This window comes from Oryx dammah, unplaced genomic scaffold (genome assembly GCF_014754425.2).
Source record: "Oryx dammah isolate SB20612 unplaced genomic scaffold, SCBI_Odam_1.1 HiC_scaffold_1, whole genome shotgun sequence".
Classification (NCBI taxonomy): domain Eukaryota; kingdom Metazoa; phylum Chordata; class Mammalia; order Artiodactyla; family Bovidae; genus Oryx; species Oryx dammah.
Genome location: NW_024070185.1, coordinates 7989965 through 8012720, shown reverse-complemented (window position 1 = coordinate 8012720; position 22756 = coordinate 7989965). Strand labels below are relative to the sequence as shown.

Genomic DNA, 22756 nt, shown 5'->3' with positions numbered 1-22756 from the left:
CCTGATCTTAAGATCTTCAGTCTTTATATCATTAAGTGTGATATTAACTATTAATTTTTATAGATGTCCTTCATCTATGTCAGGTTAAGAAAGCTCTTTTCTATTTCTGGTTTGCTGAGAATTTTTTAAAAAAATCATCAGTGGATGTTGAATTCTGTCAAATGCTTTCTTTCTGCATCAGTTAATGTAGTGTGTGGTTTTACCTGTTAATATCATTAATTGCATTAATTGATTTCTGAATACAGAATAAGCCTTACATTCCCCAAATATACTCCAGTTGGCTATCAAATACCATTCTTTCTATATATCACTGAATTTGATTTGTTACTATTTCGTTAAAGGCATTTGCATCTGTGTTTATAAGGGATGGGGCTTCCTTGATGGCTCAGACAGTAAAGAATCAGTGCACAAGACCCAGGTTCTGTCCCTGGATTGGGAAGATGCCCTGGAGAAGGGAATGGCTACCCACTCCAGGGTTCTTGCCTGGAGAATTCCATGGACAGAGGAGCCTGGCAGGCTATAGTCCATGGGGTCGCAAAGAGCTGGACATGACTGAGTGATTAACACTTTCACTTTTATAAGAGATACTGTCTGTAGTTTTATTTTCTTGTGCGGTACGTGTCTGACTTTGATAGAGTAATGCTGGCCTCATAAAGTGAATACAGAAGTGTTCTCTTCTCTTATTTTTCTGGGGAAAAAATGTACAGAATTGATGCTGTCCGTATTTCTACCTTCAGCGTTTAGTAGACAATGTTTTTCTCTTAAAGATTCCCAAAGCTTCAGGTCCCCCCAAACCTAGACTCAGCCCTGTTTGGGACTTTGAGGGTGAGTTGCCCTCCACAATAGAGACTTCACAATGTGTCATAAGAAGCAGCAGGGTACTGTAGGTCCAGACAAGTGAAATTATTCAGCCTCTTGCTTCTAGCTTCCCTTAGCTAACTACCAATGGGGCAACATAATTTGGCCAAGACCTCTGATGGACCTCAGTCATGACTTGCTGTGTGACTTTGGGGAAATCACTCAGCCTCTCTGAGTCTCAGATGAACCAAAGAGGAAAAGATGACAGATATGTCTCCTTCAGAGTGCTCTATAAAAGGTGAAAATGTGCTCAGAGAACTAGAGAGTTCTCCTGGAGGCATAAGGAACTTTAAACAGGTCTGTGGTTTATGAAGTAAGGGGAGGAGACAGCCTTGGAAGGGGAATAAGGAGAGTGGACTGAAGGGGAGACAGGAGGAGAGCCCTTTGTGGGGGGTCAGGAATAGGTGCCATCCTTGGCCTCCGTCTCCCGTCTGTTCTCACAGGCATCGCCTCCTCTGAGTCCCCTGAGGCCCTCTACGGGACCACAATAACATGCATCCATCCATTCACCACGTCCTAGGCTCCTCCTCTGGGCCAGGCATTGCACAAATGAGAACACTGAGGCTCCATGAGGGTAGGAGATGCAACACAGTCAGGAACAGAACTGAAAAAGAACCCAGGTGTTAGCAGCAAACCATAATTTTCCACTGTAGTAAAAGCAAGCAAGTCGCACTAAGGGCAGAAGGAAGGAGACAACTGGTCTACCTCATACAGCTGTGTGCATGGGAACTCCAAGCACTGCTGGCCCCAGAGCAGACTTCTGGGCTTGCAGCCCTCCTCAACCCCTTACTGAGCTGGGTAAACTGAAGCACATTCCGTAACCCTGGTGCTTCAGTTTACCATCTGTTAAAGCGGGGGTAACACTGCATCCACCTTATACATCTATTGCAAGGATTAAGTAAGTTAATAAATACCAAATGCTCACAGCAGTGCCAGGCACATATGAGCGCCACACAAACACTGGGTGTTACTTGTCAAGAGGCTTGGCCATTCTTTCGGCTCTGAGAAGCCAGAGAAAGATGGAGTTAATAAAAGGATCCTTTGGCTTAGCGATCCTTCGGCCTGCCCCTCTGAGACGGGTGAACTGCCCAAGGTCGAGCAGCCCTGCAGACCTCACACCAGACACAGGTTTCCTGAGTCCTCGCTCCACAAGGACGGCTGCCTGCCTGCCTTTAGATCGTGCCTTTCATGATCCAATATTCTTAGGAGAGAAATAGTGTGACAGCAGGTGACACAGAATCCAGGTGGAAGCCAGTCAGGAGGAGGAGAGTTGGATGTTTTTCCTCCTAAACCACCTTTCTAGGGGAGGTGAGCTTTCTGGAAACTGCCAAGGAGAGGGAGAAGGTGAGGCAACAGCAGCCACCTTGTGTCTCCTGCAGATGCTTTCTCGTGGGGACGTGGCACATCTAGGACTGCCCCTCGGCCTGCCCAGACGCCCCCTTGCACCCCATGCTGCCGCATTGAAAGGTGCAGGCCTTGGGAGGCCGCCGGCTGGGAATGAGATCACGGTGCGGAGGCGCAGCCTTCCTGTGTGGCTTAGGGTCTGGCGCCACCTTGTGGCCATGGGCCACGGCTGTCTTTGCACAGGGGTGACAGCTTAGCAAGAAGAGGCTGCTGGCTGGGCTTCCCCAGAGGTCATCAAGACCCGACTCTGGATTCTATAAGGTCTACCAGGGACCCCGGGACTTGAGGACAGAAGAGGAGGGTGCAGGAGCCAGAGGATTGGGTGGAAGGCCCTTGATTGGGAATTTTGAACTGGACTCTGATGTAGCTCCTACTCCAGGGGGCAAGCTATATGAGCTGGTGTCCCAGGAGGCTTGATAACCAGTTTTGGTCTCAGACTTGACCCCAGTGCACACTGGGCTTCAAACATCTGTCTGCTTATGGGTGGGGAGTGGCCAGTTCTGCCCACTCCTACCTTCATCTCTTCCTGTATCTTGGGATGTTACCACAGAGGCAAGCTTGGTTTCTCTGGCAGATGTTATGGTTGAACCAATGTGTTCTGGGCTCGTTGTCTTCCATTTAGCTGGCCATGCCGGACAGAGGGGCTAGTAGCTTGGGAAGCAGGGGCGTGGAAGGGCAGACCACGAGCTCCCTTTTGAACCTGAGTGTTGGTGTGCCCTCGCCTGGGGACCTGAATGCATAGATAGGCTTGGGTATGAGACATGATTGTTCCCCCATTGCGCCCCTTGTGAGGCTGGGGGAGACAGAGGCTGTGGTCTGCGAGAGCAGGCCTGAGAAAGTAGAGCTTTGTGGTCTGGCCCCTGAGGGAGTCTGCGGGCCCGGCACTGGGCGCTGCAGGTGCCACATCTGAGTAGAGAGGAGTTTAGGGGCAGAGAGACCATATCCGACCTGGGAGACCCAGGGCACCAAGGCTCTCCTGGCCATGTGGCTATTCTGGGTGCCCTGCGGAGCCTCTGGACTCAAAGCCCTGCTTCAGCCCCTTCACCAGGGCACCCCCGACCCCTCCTGCTCTCTCTCCCCAGGCCACCGTCCGACCTGATCCGACCGCCCCCTCTGCCCGGGGTCCTGGAGTCTGGCTCCCCAGCCCCTTCCAACTCCTTGGGACCACACGTCCTTAGAGCGGCCTGCCCCGCCCAGCCCGCTGCTACAGTTGCCTCGTCTAGTCGGTCTCCTTCAGGCCCGCAGTTCCGACATAGCTTCCCTCTCCTCTGTCCCTTTCTCTCTCAGTCTCCTCCAGAGCTCTCTGTCCGTCTCCCTTCTCTCTGTGCACGGGTCTGTTTCTCCCTGTCTCTCCACTTGTCTCCATCTCTCTCTGTTGCCGTCTCTTGTGTCTCTCAGTCTCTGCCCCTCTCTCTCAGTGGCCCCGTAGCTTTCCAGGTCAGCTTCAACAAGCAACCCCCCGGGCACCCCCTCCTTCCCTTGGCCTCTCCCCGGTCCCGTGATTTTGGGAACTTACAGACAGAGGCCGAGAGAGAGGCAGGGACTCATGGGAAGCGGCGCAGCCAGTAAGCAACAGAACCTGGAGCAGCTGAGGATTCGACACCCTGCTTCGCTTCAGAGCTTCTGTTTTGCCAGGTGTTGAAGAAGTGAAGTGAAGTGAAGTCACTCAGTCGTGTCCGACTCTTTGCGACCCCGTGGACAGTAGCCTACCAGGCTCCTCTGTCCATGGGATTTTCCAGGCAAGAATACTGGAGTGGGCTGCCATTTCCTTCTCCAAGCGATCTTCCCAACCCAGGGATCGAACCCAGGTCTCCTGCATTGCAGACAGACGCTTTACCATCTGCGCCATAAGTGACGGTAACCAGAGCTGCCCTGCAGGGCATGACAGGCCCTTCGGGACACGCCTGGCCTGAGGTGGTGCCCGGTGGGGCTGGCAACCGCGCACTGTTGACTCCAGCCTGACACCACTCCTGTTCCAGAGCCTCCCTCCCCGCAGTTTCCTGTGGGGTGGTTCTGCGCTCACCCCAGGGAATGCTCCCGATGGGTCTTCCAGTTTGGACTTACATTGGAGCGTCACTGTAGTTTTGTATTATTTTGCAAATGTAGGCTTTCTCACCTCTGCTTCTAAAGCACGGGCTGCTGTAAAAGCCACGTGAGGTTTCTAGGCAATGCCCACCTTTCCCGTTGCTTCAAGGAGGCGGGTACAGAGCCTTCTCTGGGAGCCCCTTAGAAAGTCGGTGTACCTGGGGAAGCGGGCTGCCTTTGCAGTGCTGTCCTGCAGGGGGGACTCAGCCCTGGGCGACAGGAGTCTTCCTTCTTCCACAGGCCCCCCCGGGGGAGGGTGTGAACAGAGACAAGCTCACGTGGCCACGAGAGATGGACAAGACATGAGAGAGTCGGGGAGAGAACCGGCGACGGGGCTGGGGGGGGGGGCCGGCAGGGCCCAGGAGCCGAGGGAGGGGTGGGATTTTCTTCTGAGCATGATGGGAAATCAGGGAGGGCCGCCTGTGATTTTGACAAAGTGCCTTGGCTGCTGGGCAGAGAGAGGGTTGTTCTGGGGGCAAGAGTGGGCCCTGGGAGGCCAGTTAGGAGGCTTCTGCTCTGATCCAAGAGAGAGGGGGTGATGGCGGAGACCAGGCTGGCAGTGGCGATAGAGACAGACCCCCAAGTGGGCCCCTGGTGGGGTGCCTGGGGACAGCGGGGACCAGGTAGGGGTCAGCCACGCTCTCAACCTCCGTGATTCTGGCTTGGTGGTTTAGGAGACACATTCCCAGGGGATGGCCAGGGACACACGTGTCATTCTGTCCTGTTGTCTGTGACCCTGATTGATGCTGCATGACCCCGATTGATCCTAACGGGGTCCACTGTGCTTTCTGAACCTTGCTTTGGTCCTGGCGCTGCCAGCTCCTATGGGCTGGGCTTGGCCCCAGAGGCCGCTGGGTGAGTCTAGCTTCTGTGTGTGCTAAGTTGCTTCAGTCGTGTCCGACTCTTGGTGACCCCATGGACTGTAGCCCACCAGGCTCCTCTATCCATGGGATTTCCCAGGCAAGAATATTGGGAGTGGGCTGCCATTTCCTTCTCCAGGGCATCTTCCCAAGTCTGGCTTAGATGATGCCGTCCATCCTCCCCTTGTTGTGGCTTGGAGAAAGCGTCTACGGTTTAGGGAGAACTGCAGCAGGCATGGGGGCTTTCTTCTGCGGGCCTGGACCCACGGCCAGCACTTGGATCATCTCCCCAAGCTCCCCATCAGCCTCATGACACTATAACTCTCCTATGGCAAAGAAGAGTAACAAAGACACAGAGCTGGGGTGGTGAGTCCAGGTCCCCAGAGCCACGCCCTCCACCTGCACTGCCTCCTTGGCCCCATGGCCCTCCCGGAGGGAGTGGGGTCCATGTGTTTGTGTGGCTGAGTCCTGGGCCACACCTCGACGGAGTTGCCACTGTAGGCTTCCCCTCGCGTGGAGCGGGGCACACATGAGTTTTGGGGTCCAACAGCCTCGGTCAGCTCCCGGTGGCTCCCGCATCCACCTCTGGGAGCCCTGCCTGCCTGTCCCACATGGGTTTACTTCTGCCTGTCACCCGGGACCCAGGCCACACCAGGCAGCCCACCAGTGATCCTCAGTAGGAATTTCATAAATGCGAATTCCTTTCCGTCCTCCTCCAGAGAAGTGAAAGCCCTCCTGGAAGTTTCCCCCTGGGACCCTGGACTTGAGCGAGCCCACCTGCGGTGCTTCCTTGGCAGGCCTGCAAGCCCACTGGGTCCCACTCTCCCATTTCTCACTGTGTAGATGAACAAGCCGAGGTGGGGGAGGGGACAACTTGCCCAGGCCCCCTTCCCCGGCCTGACCCCACCCCACCCCACCCTGAAGCCTCAGAGCCTCAGTCGTGGGCTGGGAGAACCCCTAGAGCTGGTCCAAGCACCTGGAAAACCTCAGAAGCAAGGAGGCGCGGCTGGTTTGCCCGGGAGGGCCTGGCCCTTCCAGAACCCGCACCCCAACCCATGCCTCTCTCTGTGTTCTGTCCCGTCTCTCGCAGGTATATCCGCACCATGTACCTGGGGATTCAGAGCCAGCGGCAGAAGGAACACCAGCGACGCTTCTACTGGGCTATGATGTACGAATATGCAGACGTTAACATGCTGCGCCTCCTGGAGACCTTCCTGGAAAGCGCCCCCCAACTGGTGCTACAGCTCTGCATAATGGTCCAGAAGAGCCGCGCCGAGACGCTGCCCTGTGAGTCCCCCCACCCGCACCCGCAGCCCGGGGCTGGCGGCCACCCTCCGCGCACACTCAAGGGGCGTCGCCCGTCCGGATCCCCAAGTCCCCGGCGCGGCATCTTTGCGCCTCGGTGTGCGCACCAGTACCGCCGCCATCACGTGTGCGCTTGCGCGGCCTTCACGTGCGCAGAGCGGAGCCCGGTCTCCAGTGTCCCTGGAGCGCAGAGCAGGGGGCCTGGGTCTCCCAGTCCAGGGAAAAGGCCCCTTATCTTGGCGCTGGCCTGAGCCGCGGCATTTGCACACACGGGATGAAGGAGACAGCACGTGCCCAAGAAGCTAAATCGTGTCACGCGGCATCAGCAGTTTTAGACATTCTTGAGCCGTGGTGCTTCAAACGCGTTTACAAAATGCAGAAGCCCCGTTTATAAAACAGGCTGAAGCAGCTGTGTTCTAGGTAGATGGTGGGCGGGGGTCCAGAGCCCAGGGTATCCCGCCCGCCGACCCCACCCCCCACTCCGGGCCCCTGCGGCTCCAGATAGTCTCCAAGCGCCCAGGTGCTGGTCTGGACACCACTGGTTTCTTCAGCAGCAGGAAGCCTTTGGGGGCCACCCGGCAACCCAAGAAGCCCTTTCTAGGTGGGACTCCTCTGGTCAAAGCACACTGTCACCCTGGGTTGCTGATGTCAGGGCAGAGACCAACCTGCAAGTGTCCAGGTCATGTCAGAACTTATTTCAGTGGGGCTGGAGTTCTGATTGGGGCAAAGGTCCAGGGTAAGGAAGGGCTGGAGATCACGATGTTTTGGGGGATACTGGGGACATTTCATCCTGGGGAAGATGTAGGCTATGTGAACCCCAGCATTTGAAGGGATGTAGGGGAACCATGATCATTCCAAAGAGCGGGAGGGAGCTACCGGGAGATGGTTATCGATTCACCGTGTGGGAGACATTTCAAACAGCGGGAGGCATCCAGAGACCGAGAGACTGTCCCAGGAGGTAGTGAGTTTCCCATCATGGGGAGCATTCAAGCAGAGATGTTGCTAAAGAGATTCCTGACTCCAAAGGATATGAGTGTGTATGATCTGCAGTAGCAAGGCAGCTGAGGCAGAGGGTCCCTGGCCACTGGGGCCTGCGAGCCTCCTGGGTCCTTGCCTCTGGGCCCCTGGCTTCCCAAGCTGCTCCAGTGGGCCCTGGGTGTCACCAAGTTCACAGGCACCTGTAGGGCACTCTCCAGTGGGATCCCCCCTTGCTCCACACCATCTGGAGAGGACAGCCAAGTCTGCGAATTTGGAAGGGGCTTGTTGGTGACGTGGACGCTGTGCGTTCTTGCAGGGCAGCAGCCTGGAAAGATGGGGCGACTCCCCCTGCTGCTTGACAGCTGTGTGACCTATGGCAAGGTACTGAGCCTCTCTGTTCCTCAGTTTTCTCATTTCTGAAATGGAGATAATATTGGTACTTACCACAGAGGGTTGTTCTGAATATTTTTGACATGACGAATGTCAAGGGCCTCAGGCAGCATCTGGCCATTTTGTTGGTGGTGATGGTAGAATTGGACCACACGTTACTAATGACATCATGGCCAGCTGGTGGCCTTTGGTGACACCTGTCCACTTTGCAGCATTAATGCTAGTAGATGCTTAGGTAGATTGCTGTTTTTGTAATAGGTGAGTTTTCCACGGATCTTGCCAGATACCAGCCTCTTCCACTTTTTCTCCTTATGCCACCTCTCCACCTTTGATTCCTCTTTTATAACTGGGTTAACATTACAGTAGTCAGCCTGAAAGATGGATTTGTATCCAATTTACCCGTAAAACTGATTGTTTTTGTTCAGTTGCTCAGTCGTGTCTGACTCTTTATGACCCCATGGACTGTAGCACAGCAGGCTTTTCCATCCTTCACTATTTCCCAGAGTTTCCTCAAACTCATGTTCATTGAGTCAGTGATGCCATCCAACCGTCTCATCCTCTGTCATCCCCTTCCTTTGCCTTCAATCTTTCCCAGCATCAGGGTCTTGTCCAGTGAGTTGGCTCTTCGCATCAGGTGGCCAAAATATTGGAGCTTCAGCTTCTGCTTCAGTCCTTCCAATGAATATTCAGGGTTGATTTCCTTTAGAATTGACTGATTTGATTTCCTTTCAGTCCAAGGGACTCTCAAGAATCTTCTCTAGCACAATTCAAAAGCATCAATTCTTTGATGCTTATCAATTCAAAATACAATCATAGTGGTAATTTTAAATCAGGCAGATATTATGCAGATATTATAGGACTTCCCTTGTGGCTCAGCTGGTAAAGAATCCACCTGCAATGCGGGAGACCTGGGTTCAGTCCCTGGGTTGGGAAGATCCCCTGGAGAAGGGAAAGGCTACCCACTCCAGTAGTCTCACCTGGAGAATTCCAAGGACTGTATAGTCCATGGGGTCGCAAAGAGTTGAACATGACTGAGCGACTTTCACCTCCACTTTCATTTGAATATTTTGGTCATTTGGAGCCCTCCTTAAATCAGATGTCTCTAGTCAAGTTTAAATAAAGATAAAAATTATACATTTTACCTGGTAACATATGCCATTTTTCACTGGTAATGAGCCTGGTGTCCGGTGGGAGCTTCGAGAGTCTTCCTGGCTATGGCAGGGATGGGGAGGCATTCCCGCATGGTGAGAAAAGTCCGCCAGAGCTGTGTGTAAATTCCACCTCCACCACTTACTGGCTATACAAGTTGATGTCCTAACTGGGCTTCTTCGTCTGTAATGTGGGCATAATAACTCCTCTGGGTGGTTAAGTTCTAGTGAACTGCACGTGCCCGTCTACAGCACTTTGGCGGGTATCTTATGGGTATATGACACAGTCTTCCGGTCCACAAAGATGCTTTCAGTCAGGCGCCATACTGCCTGCAGAGGGTAACAGGGACCATAACAGAGGTGGTCCAGGCCCTCATGAATCTCCCATTCTCTCTTGGGAGATGTAACAGGAGCAGTTAGATGGCCGGCATGTTGTGGCAAATGCTTTAAGCAAACAAATATGATGCCAAGGCTGCAGGACCTGGAGTGGGGTGTGCACAGAGCTTATCTGTGCAGGGTTGGGCTTCCCAGGTGGCACTAGTGGTAAAGACCCCGCCTGCCAGGACAGGAGACATAAGAGACATGGGTTGGATCCCTGGGTCAGGAAGAGCCCCTGGAGAAGGTCATGGCAACCCACTCCAGTAGTCTTGCCTGGAGAATCCCGTGGACAGAGGAGCCTGGCAGGCTACAGTCCATGGGGTCGCACAGAGTCAGACACAGCTGAAGTGACTTAGCACACACACATCAGAGAAAGCTTCTCTAGAGAGTTGACGCTTAGCCTGAGTATTAACGATGAGGAGGAACCAGCTATGGGAGGAGCAGAAACAACCTTCCCTGCAGAGGGAATTGCATATACAACGGCCTTGGGGTGGGAAAAGCCTGCCTTATTCTAGAATATGACAGGACTCAGCATGGCTGCGGGTCAGCAGTCAGGGGAAGGAGAGTGATGTCGGGAAGGGTGGAGAGGAAGGCGTGGGCCTGACAACTTGGGTGTGTACCAAGTGCAGTGGGAAGGGTTATGTAGGAAAGCTATATGATCAGATTAGTTTAAAAAAAAATAAAATTATTTGCCTGCACAAATTTTAGTTGCAGCATGTGGGATCTAGTTTCCTGACCAGGGATTGAACCTGGGCCCCCTGCATTGGGAGTGCAGAGTCTTGGCCACTGAAACACCGGAGAGGTCCCAGATTAGCCTTTTTAGTTTTATTTTTTATGCATTTTTGGTTGCCGTGGGACTTCGTTGCTGCCCGGGCTTTTCTCTAGTTATGGAGAGTGGCTTCTCTTGTCTCAGAGCACCGACTCTAGGCGCTTCGGTAGTTGCAGATCCTGGGCTCTGGAGCACAGGCTCAGTAACTGTGGCTCACAGCCTAGTTGCCCCCGGGCATGCGGGATCTTCCTGCATCAGGGGTTGAACCCGTGTCTCCTGCATTGGCGCCAGATTAGCTTTTAAAGAAGATCCCTTTCCTGGTGTGCAGGGAGGAAACCAAGAGCACCTGTAAGAGGCAGCTGTGGGGCTCCAGGGCTGAAACGATGGGCTTGGAGTGCTTGGAAGAGGAAGCCAAGAGCACGGATTGGCAGGGAACTCTGGAGTAGAAATCAACAGCACGTAGCAGGCCTGGGGGAGGTGGTGATGGAAGGAGGTTGAGACGGGGTATGTTGAGATGAAAGATGCCCTCTGGGGATCGGGTTGAGTCAGCAGCTCTGTCGCCTTTCCTGACTTTGGGGGTTTTCTGATGCTTTTGGCCGGGGTGGGGGAGTGCCACTCGCTTCACCCACACAGTGCCTGAGCCTGCCTTTTGGGATTGAGCCCCCATTGAGGTGTTGTCCTTCTTATACGACTCTGTGACCTGTTGTTCGCGGCCTCCCACCCGCCACGTGTCAGGCATCTGCTCTGCTACAGGCAAGATGCTGTGTCAGGAATGGGTTTGCAAACACACCTATCCTTCGGTGGGTATCCTTAAACATTGGTTTTCTTTTAGACAAACATTGAACTCTTAAATCGGCCCCTGTCTTTCCATCCCTTTGGTGTTAACCTCCCTAATTAGTTTTCTTTTTCTTTTTTTTTTTGAGCTGCCCCCGTGCATCATGTAGGATCTTAGCTCCCCAACCAGGGATCAAACCTGGATCCCTTGCACTGGGAGTGCGGAGTCTTAACCACTGGACCACTGGAAGTTTCTGGTTTTTTCTTTCTTAAGCTCACTTGCTGGCTCCTCTTCTATAAGAACCCTCCCACTTCACACTTGCTCCTTTTTCCTGCAAGAGCTGATAGGAAACTCCACAGAGATGCAGGTGTCCATCCGCTTTCTCTGCTGCTCCTGTCTGTGCCTGTTGGAGGAGGCGTCAGCTCCCTCTCCTGATCAGCTGTCCCTTCTGCGTGAGGACCAGTCTTCCATGTTCCCCTTCTCAGGGGAAGGAGGGCCAGCTGTGTGGTTGGTTAACCTTCCCTGCTCGCCCTCCTTTCCCCATGATCAAAGATGACCACCTCTCTCCTCTTGGGAGATTTCTTTTCTCTAATGTGAAAAGTGCTTTCTCCAGTCCTGCTTGTATGGACATCAGTTGTTACCCTCCAGATCTGGGTCACAAAAGTTGATCGTGTCCATGCTCAGTCGCTCAACGTACACAGGTACATTGCCTGCGTTAGACTCTTGGCAACTCCATGGACTGTAGCCCACCAGGCTCCTCTGCCTGTGGGATTTCCCAGGCATGAATAGTGGAGTGGATTGCCATTTCCTCCTCCGGGGGATCTTCCCATCCCAGGGATTGAACCCACGTCTTCTATGGTTTCTGCATTGGCAGGCGGATTCTTTACCTCTGAGCCACCTGGGAAGCCCCAAAGTTGGTTACTTGATCATTTACAGTTAGGTGAAGCTGCTGCCCAGAAGGTGCCAATTTTGTGGTTGTATGGCCTGAAGGTGACAGATCTGTGTTCTGCACCAACCTGTGAATTTCCACTGTGTCAAACACCATCAGATAATGAATCACCTTGCACAAAGTGATAGGGAGTTTTGGTGCCCCGATCCTCTGTGATGTTGGGCACCACCTGGCCTAACCCTGATGGTTAGGAGGGGTAGCCCCCTCCTCCCTGACTCCCCACCTACTGTCCCACCCCCGCCCCCCTGGTGCTGAGCTGGAGATAGCTGCTGGCTCTGATATTCCTGGGCTTCGGACCAGATTGATACAAAGATCTTCCAGCCTCCTATCTGGACTTCAGGGTGCTCATGCCACGTCTGTGTCTTTGCCTCCTGGAATAATAAAGGGGAAGATGTGTGCTTCCCCTGGCTACCCTGCATCTTCACAGATAGCTGCAATGAAGAGGGGCATGCCTGCCTTCTGCCACCAGAACACAGACTCGGCCTCTCTCACTTCCCTGGAGGAGGATCTCTCTCCAGCTGTTTCTGTCTCCTTCTGAGGAGTCACCCCTTCTCTCTCCCATCAGATACTTGCTTGCTGTCTACACACAGAGTTCCCTGAACAACGAACTCCAGCTCACAGCCCTGCTTCAGCTCCCAGTGGCTTTTTATCAAACAGAACATTAAAACCTCACACTCTTAAACAGAATCTGCAAGGATTTTAAACAGAGACATGACACTTTCAGTGCATCTGTGTAACTTGACTTTGTATCCAGTTCTGAGGGCTTTTGGCTGAGGTTGCCCCTAACAACAAGCAAGAGAAAAAGAGAGTAGAGTTTTTTTTTTTTTTTTTTATTGTGGTAAGAACAAGTGAGATCTACCCTCTTAACAAATTTTCAGTGCAAAAGAAAGTGCAGTATGTACATATGAGGAAGAGTCCTTAAAACAGTAGGAAAGCTATGAGAAAGGCAGGGTAAATCAATTTCATTGGTTGCACAGTGGTAAAGAATCCGCCTCCCAGTAGAGGAAGCACAAGAGACACAGGTTCCATCCCTGGTTCAGAAAGATCCCCTAGAGGAGGAAATGGCAACCGACGCCAGTACTCTTGCCTGGGAAATCCCATGGACAGAGGAGCCTGGTGAGCTACAGTCCATGGGGGTTGCAAAAGAGCGACTAAACAACAACAGTTAGCACAGATGAAATAACAATTGTCCACCTGAACATGTTTCTGTATCAAATGCTGTAACAAGAGGGACATCGAGGCAGGCTGACCAGCGGTGCTTCAAGGGGGAGGCTCTGAGAGCTGCCGGTTCAGAAGCCTGAGCAGTAACTATAATGTGACCACTTATTCAGTAACTATTTATTAAGCACCTACTATGTGCCAGGCATGGTTCCAGGAGCTGGGGGCAGATAAGAGTAATAAAACAGACAGGAAGCCCTGCTCTCATGGAGCTTATGTGTCTTGGAGAGAGAGGTGGACAAGGAACAGAATAAATATTTTGTCTTCTGTATTAGAAAATGGTAAAGAGAGCTCTAAAGCTGGAAAGAGAGCCACGGGGGAGCAGAGCTGTGTCCAGCGCTCAATAAGGGAGCAGCAGGGGGACCTCTGAGCAAAGATGTAGAGCAGGGAGGGAGCCAGCCTGCAGGTCACTGGAGGTACATGCACCAGAGGAGGGCATAGCCAAACGCAAGGCCTTGAGCTAAGAAAGTGACCCTAGTGTTTCAGGAGCAGCCAGGAGGCTGGGAGGATGGAGCATGATGCCCACATTGCGTCCATAGCTCAGCCCTGCCCACGGTCTTGTCAGCAGAGCATCTTTTCTTCTTCTTCTTTGTTAAAAAAAAAATATTTAAACAGCTTTATTGAGATACAGTTTGTATACTGCACAAGTCATTCATTTCAAGTGTACCATTCAATGGCTATCATTCTGGGAGCATCAGAGCTTTGAGACTTGTCAGCTGTTTGTCCCTCAGTGAGGGTAGATTTACTGGGACTTTCCAGTGATGGCAGACGGCTTCCTTCACAGTGTGCTCCAGGCCCACCAGAATCCCGGCATTCATGAGGCTTCTGCCAGGCCAGCTGAGTGGCTGACATTTGTTCTAGAATCTCTAAAGTCTGCCTTTACCCAGCTGGCAGAACCACAGTGCCCTCCTGCCTCTGTGAGTGGATTAATATCACTAGACCATGGGTCAGGAGCAGGGCATAGACCCCGAGGTCTTGGGCACCGTTAATGGGCGGTTGTATGTGAGTCCATGGGAGAAGGGGAGCTACTGGAGCTTGTAAGCCCAGGGCACTGGGGCCTTTGGAGCTGGAGATACTGGGTTGGAAGCTCCCTCACCAGCAGTTTGCTGATGTTGTAGCAGTTTTAAAAGACAGATTTTGTTATTGTTTGGGCATCTCAAGGCCAATAGATCAGGAGACAGCTGCCACTGAAAAAAATCACTTGTCACAGATTCCCAAGAAGAGGCTGGCATGCCACATCATCGTGGGGGGCTTGGGATAGGCTAGTCTGAATAATATCAGGAAACTCTGGGGTCCAGGCTGTCCCTGATTGTCTGGTACCTGGCCCTGAGGTGATTAGGACACAGGAACAGTGGCCCAGAGTGTCAGGGCCCAGTGAAGGAGGTGTGAGTTCTGGACTGGTTGGTTTGTATATGAAAAGCACCTCTTGTTTTCTATGTCTAGGAATTTGCTAAATCTGAGAGGGGCGGTCCCTCCAGGATCAGCATGGCCCCAAAGGGGAACCATCAGAATACAAACACACGCTTCAAGCCTTAAAACTAGACAAATCCTTTTACCTGCTGGCGCCTTGGTTTCCTATCCTATAAAATGGGGTACCAGTAAGCATTTCAGGGGATTATTGTCAGGATTAAAGGAAATAATTTATGCAAAGTGTCTGGCACAATGCCTGCTGTATTGGGAACTCTTGGTGGGTATTATTCCTCCTCCCCTCTGCCTTCTGCCCTCAAGGTTTTCTTCTGAAAGATGCACACAGAAATGGAAGCTCCCCAGGAGTTCTCTTTTTCCGCTTTCAGGGATAATGGTGGGAGGGTGAGACAGCTGGTGGGCTCGTTTCTCCATCAGCCCCTTTGAGAATCAAAATACCCCTGCGATTTTGCACTTGGTTTCAGAAGGACCAGACCAATTGCTGCCCTGCCCTTGAGGGGCTCACCTGCATCAAGGTGAGAATATCCTTAAGAAAAAAGGGAAGGAGTCAGAGAGTGTATGGGGTGGTGAATAACACTAAAGTGGGAAGCAGGCCTGGAACTGAAGCTCCAATACTCTGGCCACCTGATGCGAAGAACTGACTCTCTAGAAAAGACCCTGATTCTGGGAAAGATTGAAGGCAGGAGGAGAAGGGGATGACAGAGCGTGAGATGGTTGGATGGCATCACCAACTCAATGGACACGAGTTTGAGCAAGCTCTGGGAGTTAGTGATGGACAGGGAAGCCTGGCATGCTGCAGTCCATGGGGTCGCAAAGAGTCGAACACGACTGAGCGACTGAACTGGACTGAAGGCCTGGAAGGCGGGAGGAGGTACTGGGAGCTGCAGTTTGCAGTGTCTGGCTGGCGATGGCCTGGCTGAGAAGGCAAGCTCTGGTAAAAGCCTTCGTGTGGTGACCTGGGAAAGGGCCACGCAGGTGATGGACAGACCCAGCTCACATGTCCTGCGGTGGGACTGTGCCTGGAGCACGTGGGACAGAGCGGGTGTGAGGAGCTAGCTGGAGGTGACCTCAGAGCAGCCAGGGGCTGTCCTGAGTAGGGCCCAGGATGAAGGCCTGGTAGCATGACAGGAACTTCGGTTTGAGGCCATTGGAGAAGGGGACGCTGAGGAGCATGAACGGGGACTGGACAGGGTGCACTCATAACTCAAGGCAGTGTCTTGAGAGGCCCTGCAGGCCTTAGAAGGACCGAAGCCTTAACTCTGGCCGAAACATCGTGTCGGCCACCCGAGGGTGACCGTACTGGGTTTAAGGGCCTCCCTGGTCAAAGATGTCCAACTGACACTTGTGCCCGTCATGCTCCATTTAATTGGTCTTGAGGTGCGTACATCCTCTTTCTAGAAACCTTAGATGCTTAGTCTGGTGATCAGAGCCCTGAGACCCCTGACCCAAGCCTTTCCCCGGGGGTGGCCCCCCAGGAGGCCCTGACTTAGTAGCCTCCCAGCTGGTGAGGCTGGACTCAGGTTTCCCAGTGGGTCAGCTGCACCTCATCCCCCGCCCCTCATGGGTTGCACCAGGAAAACGAACAAGACACGAGGGTCACTGCCTGGAACTCGTCGTGGCTGAATGGGGAGTATTCAGCAGTCTCCAGCCTGACCTTTGAAATGCAGAAGGTGATGGAGCTGTAAGTGGGAGGGATCATAAACATACCCAGCCTGAGCACAGTGTGGGCTTGGGTCTTGGCCAGGGTCATATGTTGACTCTGGAGTTGACTTCAGGCCAGACAGAAATCTTCCAAGTGAACCACTGCAGAGGGAAAGCCCTGCACCCCCTCCCTCTGTAATGAAATACGTGGCAGGCCTTTGAAGAGTGATCAGTTAACAGGAGGGGAGTCAGGCCTTTGAAGAGTGATCACTTTGATCGCTTAACAGAAGAGTGATCTCAGCTAATTCTGGTGGCCTCCTCTTTCTTTGTGGCTTGCGTGTTCCTTTCCTGAGGAAGGTAGAGGAGAACTTGGATTTGGTTTTCAGCTCCTTTATCAGGGGCCTCTCTCAGACACCCGTGAGTGCTACACTCCTGTACACTCTGAAGAAAGGCTTAGATTCTTCACTCCCAGGGCGCCCAGCCCCTTCTAAGACCAAATCTGAAGTACAGTCTCTCCGTACAGTGGCTACTTTTTAAGGCCAAAGAGTCTGACTTTAAATCTCGATTCTACTTCTTGATAGAAATGGCCGTCTTCTTTCCGTGTCCTCGGGCGGCCTTTCTTCTGTATGAGCACACCCCTGGCATGTCCATGGGCCCAAGTGATCTGTTCTCCTAAGGTCATGTTGGATCAGGGCCCGCCCTCATGACCTCATGTTAAATTCAGTGCCCCTTTGAAGGCCCTGTCTCGGGATACAGTCGCATACTAAACTCCCGGGGGTTAGGACTTCAACCTAAGACTCTGGGGGGAGGGGAGGAGATGGAGACGCAGCCCATAGCAAGTACCTACGTCACAGTGTTCTCCTCAGTAAGATTCCTGCTCAGTGAATCATAGGTATGTTTTTTCCACTAGGATGCCTGTTTCCTGTGGGGTGAGTGGGTTGAACTGAGTGGTCTGTGTAGCCGCTGAGGATATAATGTTTAGTCATCTACAGCTTCACCAGGTTGGACATGGACAAGGCAGAGAGGTAAGATGTGGGCTGGACATCAGCAGACCTGCAGACCCCCAGGCGAGTGCTAGTGCTCAGTCCTGCACGTGACCGTCTCCCGAACCTCTCCTCGTAATTCAGCAGTGATGTCTTATGACACTTGGGGCACACCACATCCTAGAGAGGACTTCCGGAAGCACTGACCGTGGGCTGAGGCAGCAAACAGTTTGGCTCAGAGGTGAGTGGTTTCTGTAATACCCTGAAGCCACCTGAAGGAACAGACCTGGAAGTGGCGTGGGTGACCCAGAATCTACGCTGATGATAGAGGATTGGTGTGGCTCCGCCACATGCAGCCAGTGGACGTTTGAATTCCGGTTTGCTATTTACGTGGCACCGACGGGGCTATTGTCAGAACTCACCAAGCAATGAAGTCAGGACCGTGACAGCTGAGGGCCTGTCCTGCTTCTGCACCCCAGGTTTGTTCGAGAGCACACTCAGAGACTGGATTAGACCACGCTTCAGCAAAAGCTAAACTGCCTTTTCTTACTTCATGAGCTCAGCACTCATGCTTTTCTGTGGACAGGGGAAGTAATATAATACATTTTGCTTTATTAGAAGGCACAGGAAAATCAAGCCTTCTTCCCATGCAGCTGCTGTAGAACTCCCCTTTGATCACTGAGGGTGGAAGCACCTCCAAGATGGATCACTTTTAGCATCAAGAAAAAGTGATAGTGTTCACTGGAAGCGAGGTGACGTCACAAAGAAGCTTTCTGAGGATGCTCCGGTGTCCAGTAATAAGCCTGGCATGTTCTCTGCCCTCCAGAAACCAACAGCCCAAGTCACATGACTCCCAAGGGGACCCATCCCCCTCCCAGCCCCAACTCCCAAAGGACAGGCATGCAGGAGGCTCAAAGGTTAGCGTGACCACTGTGACATGGTCATAGACACCTCGTGGACTCAGGAGAGGCTGGTGGAAATGTCCTGCATGACAACAGGCAAAACAGGACACACATGAGAATGTTCAGAACTTTCCAGAAAAGTGATAGAAGCATTGGCAGGCATTTTCAACATGGGCTTCGATGGAGAAATTGGGATCATTTCTTCTGTTTATTTTCCACATTGGTTATGATCAGAAGAGCAATGCATACTTATTGTAATAGTTAACCTTTCAGGCTTTTTCTCTGCTTCCACCAACAAGATCATTTTTGTTATCAGACTCTGATGTTCTGCAAGCTGCAAACCAGCACAGCTTCTAGAAATGTTGGAAAACAGGGGGTAAGGGGGCTGGGAGAGGAAGAACCAGTGCAGGGTATGGTGTGGGGAGGGTGGGAGGGTAAAGCAACAGAGGACTTTGATCCTTCATTGAGGTTGGGAGAGGAGTGGAGAGGTGAACAGGGGCTGAGGGGAAAACAAGCAGAAGGCTGGAGTTCTGGGCCTGCTGCTTTAGTCTTAAGAATAGGGCTTCTGGATCTGACTTTGGAGCTGAAGAGAGAAAATGACCAGGTGACTTTGATGCCAGCCTGGAAGAACGCCAAAGGGAAATCATGGAAATCGTGCTCTGGGGCGGGGGAGCTGGATCTGGTTAGGAGATGTGGCCCCCGGGGCAGTATTCAGGACTCCAGCTGAATTGAGCTGCATTTAGTTCTGGAATTTGGGGAGAGAGGGAAAACAAAAGCTGCGCTGGGTAGACTGAGATGGTGCTTGGAGGAGCAGAGGCATGATGGGGAGTCTTGCTCCAGAGGGGATTCATGATGACATCTGACTAATGGTTGTCTGCTGGTGGGTGGATTTGGAGAGACTCTGGTCACTGTTTAATGTGTTCAGTTTGACTGAGTTACAAATAGGAGATAGACATCGTCCTAAATAAAGCTGCTCTACAGGGATTCAAATATCGCTTGGGATCAGACACGCTCACCTGCTTGTTGAGGAAACTTGGAGGGAAGAACATGCAGAGGCCTTGGAGAGCTCACCATGCTAGGGAGGGGCAAAGAATCCCCAAAACCCGAGTTACCCTGCTCCCTCCCATCGCTGGAGGGAGGCAGAGAGGGACCGGGCTCACTGTCAAGGCTTTAAGGAGCCGTGAGCAGTGGTTGGAGGGAGAAGGCAACAAGCACCATGGGGAGGCCAAGAGTGAGTGAGGAAGCAACCCAAGAAACACAGGCTGTCCTGGTCCTTGATCAGAGTGGCCTTAGGGAGTGGGTGTGTAGCTGTTGCTGTTTAATTGCTCAGTTGTGACCAACTCTTTGCAGCCCCATAGACTGTAGCCCACCAGGCTCCTCTGTCCATGGGATTTCCCAGGCAAGAATACTGGAGTGGGTAGCCATGCCCTCCTCCAGGGGATCTTCCTGAGCCAGGAATCGAACTCAAGTCTCCTGCATCGGCAAGCAGATTCTTTACCGCAGAGCCACCAGGGATGCACAGGGAGTGGATGAGAAGACGCTCAACGGGAGAAGAGCCTTTTGAGGGCTCCTTGGGGCGTTGGATGAGCTTATGAGAAGGCAAAGGGTGACTCAAGCACCTTGAGAGCAGAGCTGTGCAGCTTGGGGCAGCGAGTAAGCTCTTGGTCTTCACACCCCATAATCCCTTCCGCTGGCTCCTCTGAGAACACAGCCTGCTAGTGACCAGGACATGGACCCCACGGCGAGCTTATGATTTCTTACAATGGAAACACATGTGGTCCCACCCACAGCAGAGGTGATGAGCCAGCCAGGAGGCCCAGGTTCCCCAACCCCTTGGCAAAGCACGTCAGCCTCCGCCTGCAGCTGTGGATCTCCAGAGGTTCTGGACTGGTTTATTGACACGATTTCACAAAAGCTGTCAGCTTAGGGAGCAGCTGTGGCCTCCAAGCTTGGTTCCTGATGCTTTGTTGCTTTCCCCCTCCTCCATTAGATTGCAGTGTGTGTGTGTGTGTGTGTGTGTGTGTGTGTGTGGGCGTCTCCCTGGCCCGGCAGCCCTGCAGTGCCTGGCAGTGGACGTCCCCGGTTTTGACTGTGTGGGTTTGTGTCTTTCCGGCAGGTGTCTCCTCTGTGACTTCCCTGATGTCCCTGGCTTGGGTGCTAGCCTCCTATCACAAGCTGCTGCGGGACTCCAGGGACGACAAGAAGAGCATGAGCTACAGAGGGGCCCTCATCCACCTCTTCTGGCGCCTCTTCACCATCTCATCCAGAGTTATCTCTTTTGCCCTCTTTGCTTCCATCTTCCAGCTCTACTTCGGGATCTTCGTGGTGGTCCACTGGTGCGCCATGGCCTTCTGGATCATCCATGGCGGAACAGACTTCTGCATGTCCAAGTGGGAGGAGATCCTCTTCAACATGGTGGTAGGGATTGTGTACATTTTCTGCTGGTTTAACGTCAAGGAAGGGCGGACTCGATATCGAATGTTTGCCTATTATACGATAGTCTTGACCGAGAATGCTGCCTTGACGTTCCTTTGGTATTTTTACAGAAACCCAGAGACCACTGACTCCTATGCGGTGCCAGCACTGTGTTGTGTCTTTATTAGCTTTGTGGCTGGGATTGCACTGATGCTCTTCTATTACGGCGTTCTGCATCCCATGGGGCCGCGAGTTAAAATCTTTGCCAGCTCCTGTTGTGCCGAGCTGCTCTGGGGCATCCCTTTGCCCCCCGATGTTGAGCCCATGGCGCCTCAGACCCCTGGGTACCGGGGGGCCCAGGTCACGCCTACCAGAGCCGTAACGGAACAACAGGAGGACCTCACGGCTGACACTTGCTTGCCCGTGTTCCAAGTGAGACCCATGGGGCCCTCTACCCCGACGGGGCGTCCTTTCCTCCCAGAAGGGCCCCTCATTAAGATTGACATGCCAAGAAAGAGATACCCAGCTTGGGATGCTCATTTTGTAGACAGGAGGTTGAGAAGGACTATTAACATTCTGCAGTATGTCACGCCCACCGCGGTGGGCATCCGGTATCGGGATGGACCGCTCCTTTACGAGCTGCTACAGTATGAGTCTTCGCTCTGAGAGCATCCTGACCCAAGTTGAGAAGGGGACCTGAAGTGTGGTTTGCGGTAAAGCCGCCTGCAAGAAATATAACCCTCCCTTCCCCCAAAACACAGAACACCACCACCACCACCACCACCACCACCACCAATGCTCCAAAAAAAAAAAAAAAGAAAATAATAAGTCACAACCCCTTCAGATAAGCTTTCTTTCCAGTCGCTGTATGTATACAAAGATATTCTCTATGTTTTGTAAGTAAAAACAAAAAGAAAACCTTTCTTTTGTTTTCTACACATAAGTAACAGTATTGAAAAAAAAAAATCCCACACTATGGTTTATAGGGTGGAGAAGGAGCAGTTGTCTCCACTCCAAAAGAAAAAAAAAACACAAAGTTTTATACCTTACACCAAGTGTAGATCATTTCTGGGATTGGTGCTGATTGAAAGAACAAAACAAAACAAAGCAAACAAACAGACAAAACCTTCAACTGCCTTATGCCCTTAGGTGCTGAGTTTCATTAAGTACTGTCGCGTTTTCTCATGCAAAACTCTCTGGTGATTTTTTGCACCGGGAGAGGGAAAATTAAACAAATGAAACCAATCTAGAAACAAACAAACAAAAAACAACCGATGGATAAAACTCAAAGCAATCATTCTTCCTATCTGATTATTTGTGTTGAAGAAAACAAATTGACCCAAAGCAAAAGCATTGAAACCCCTCCCTCTTTTTTGCTTTCTCTCCCTCTCCTCCTGTCCCTGCCCCCAACTTCTCATACCCTTCTAGGAGCCAGAAGCCCATCTGAAACTCAGATGGTTGGCAGAGCTCTTTGAAGGCCAACTAGGTGCCATTTCAGTGTTCACCTAGTAAGAATCACATTTGTTTCCTGGTGAAAAGCAAAACAGAAAAAAAAAAAAAAAAAACCCCCCCCTAAAAATTCGATAAGAATAGGAAATTCTAAAGCAAATTAAAGGAGATTTCCATATACGTCATCAAAGAGAATCAGTAATAATAAAACTCAGCATAGTAGCAAAAAGAACGACATCAATTTAAAGGCACAATACTTAATCAGTGACTGGCAAAAATGATCTGTTCTGTCATTTTAAGGCCGTGAAAGGCATACATTTATCACGTGTGATATTGGGTAAGGCCTCTTCTGTTTCCATTTGGTGGGAAGCCTTAAATTGATCTGGAAAGAATTCATTTTTTTTTCATTTGTGCTTTTTAAAAATAGTTAACACAAGAGAAAAATTAGAACATAAAAAAAAAATCAAATTGTAATAACCTACCCATTTCCAAGACTGTTTGGTGCTTCTGTCTTTCACCATTGCGTTTGGCTGAAAGTCATTCAGTCACTTGGTGCATCTGGGTTGAGTGGGGAATTCTGTGTGTTGCGTGTGTGTGTGTGTGTCTGTGTGCGCCCACAGTACACACACACACGCACACACACACATGTGTGTGTGTGTGCGTGTGTGTGTTTACATGTGTTTGTGTGCGTGTGTGTGTGTCTGCTGCAAGGTCTTGCCAGAAATGTAGAAAAAGTGATATAAGAGAGATTCTGAGTATGGCTAAGGTCAAGTGTAAGGGGCTGGGAAGCTGGGGAGGGGATGGGGCTTGATCTTGAGTTTCTG

General features: G+C 51.8%; 1 protein-coding gene across 1 annotated transcript in view; it reads left to right on the top strand.

The window, feature by feature from the left end:
- The window catches only part of XKR6 (XK related 6), a 264606-nt gene extending 242472 nt beyond the window's left edge, over positions 1–22134 (top strand). Inside the window, exons 2-3 of the mRNA XM_040234120.1 lie at positions 6298–6494; positions 20185–22134. Coding sequence (XP_040090054.1) covers positions 6298–6494; positions 20185–21149 — 1162 coding nt within the window. The 3' untranslated portion in view covers positions 21150–22134. The remainder of the gene's footprint in view (positions 1–6297; positions 6495–20184) is intronic.
- The last annotated feature ends 622 nt before the right edge of the window (positions 22135–22756 follow it).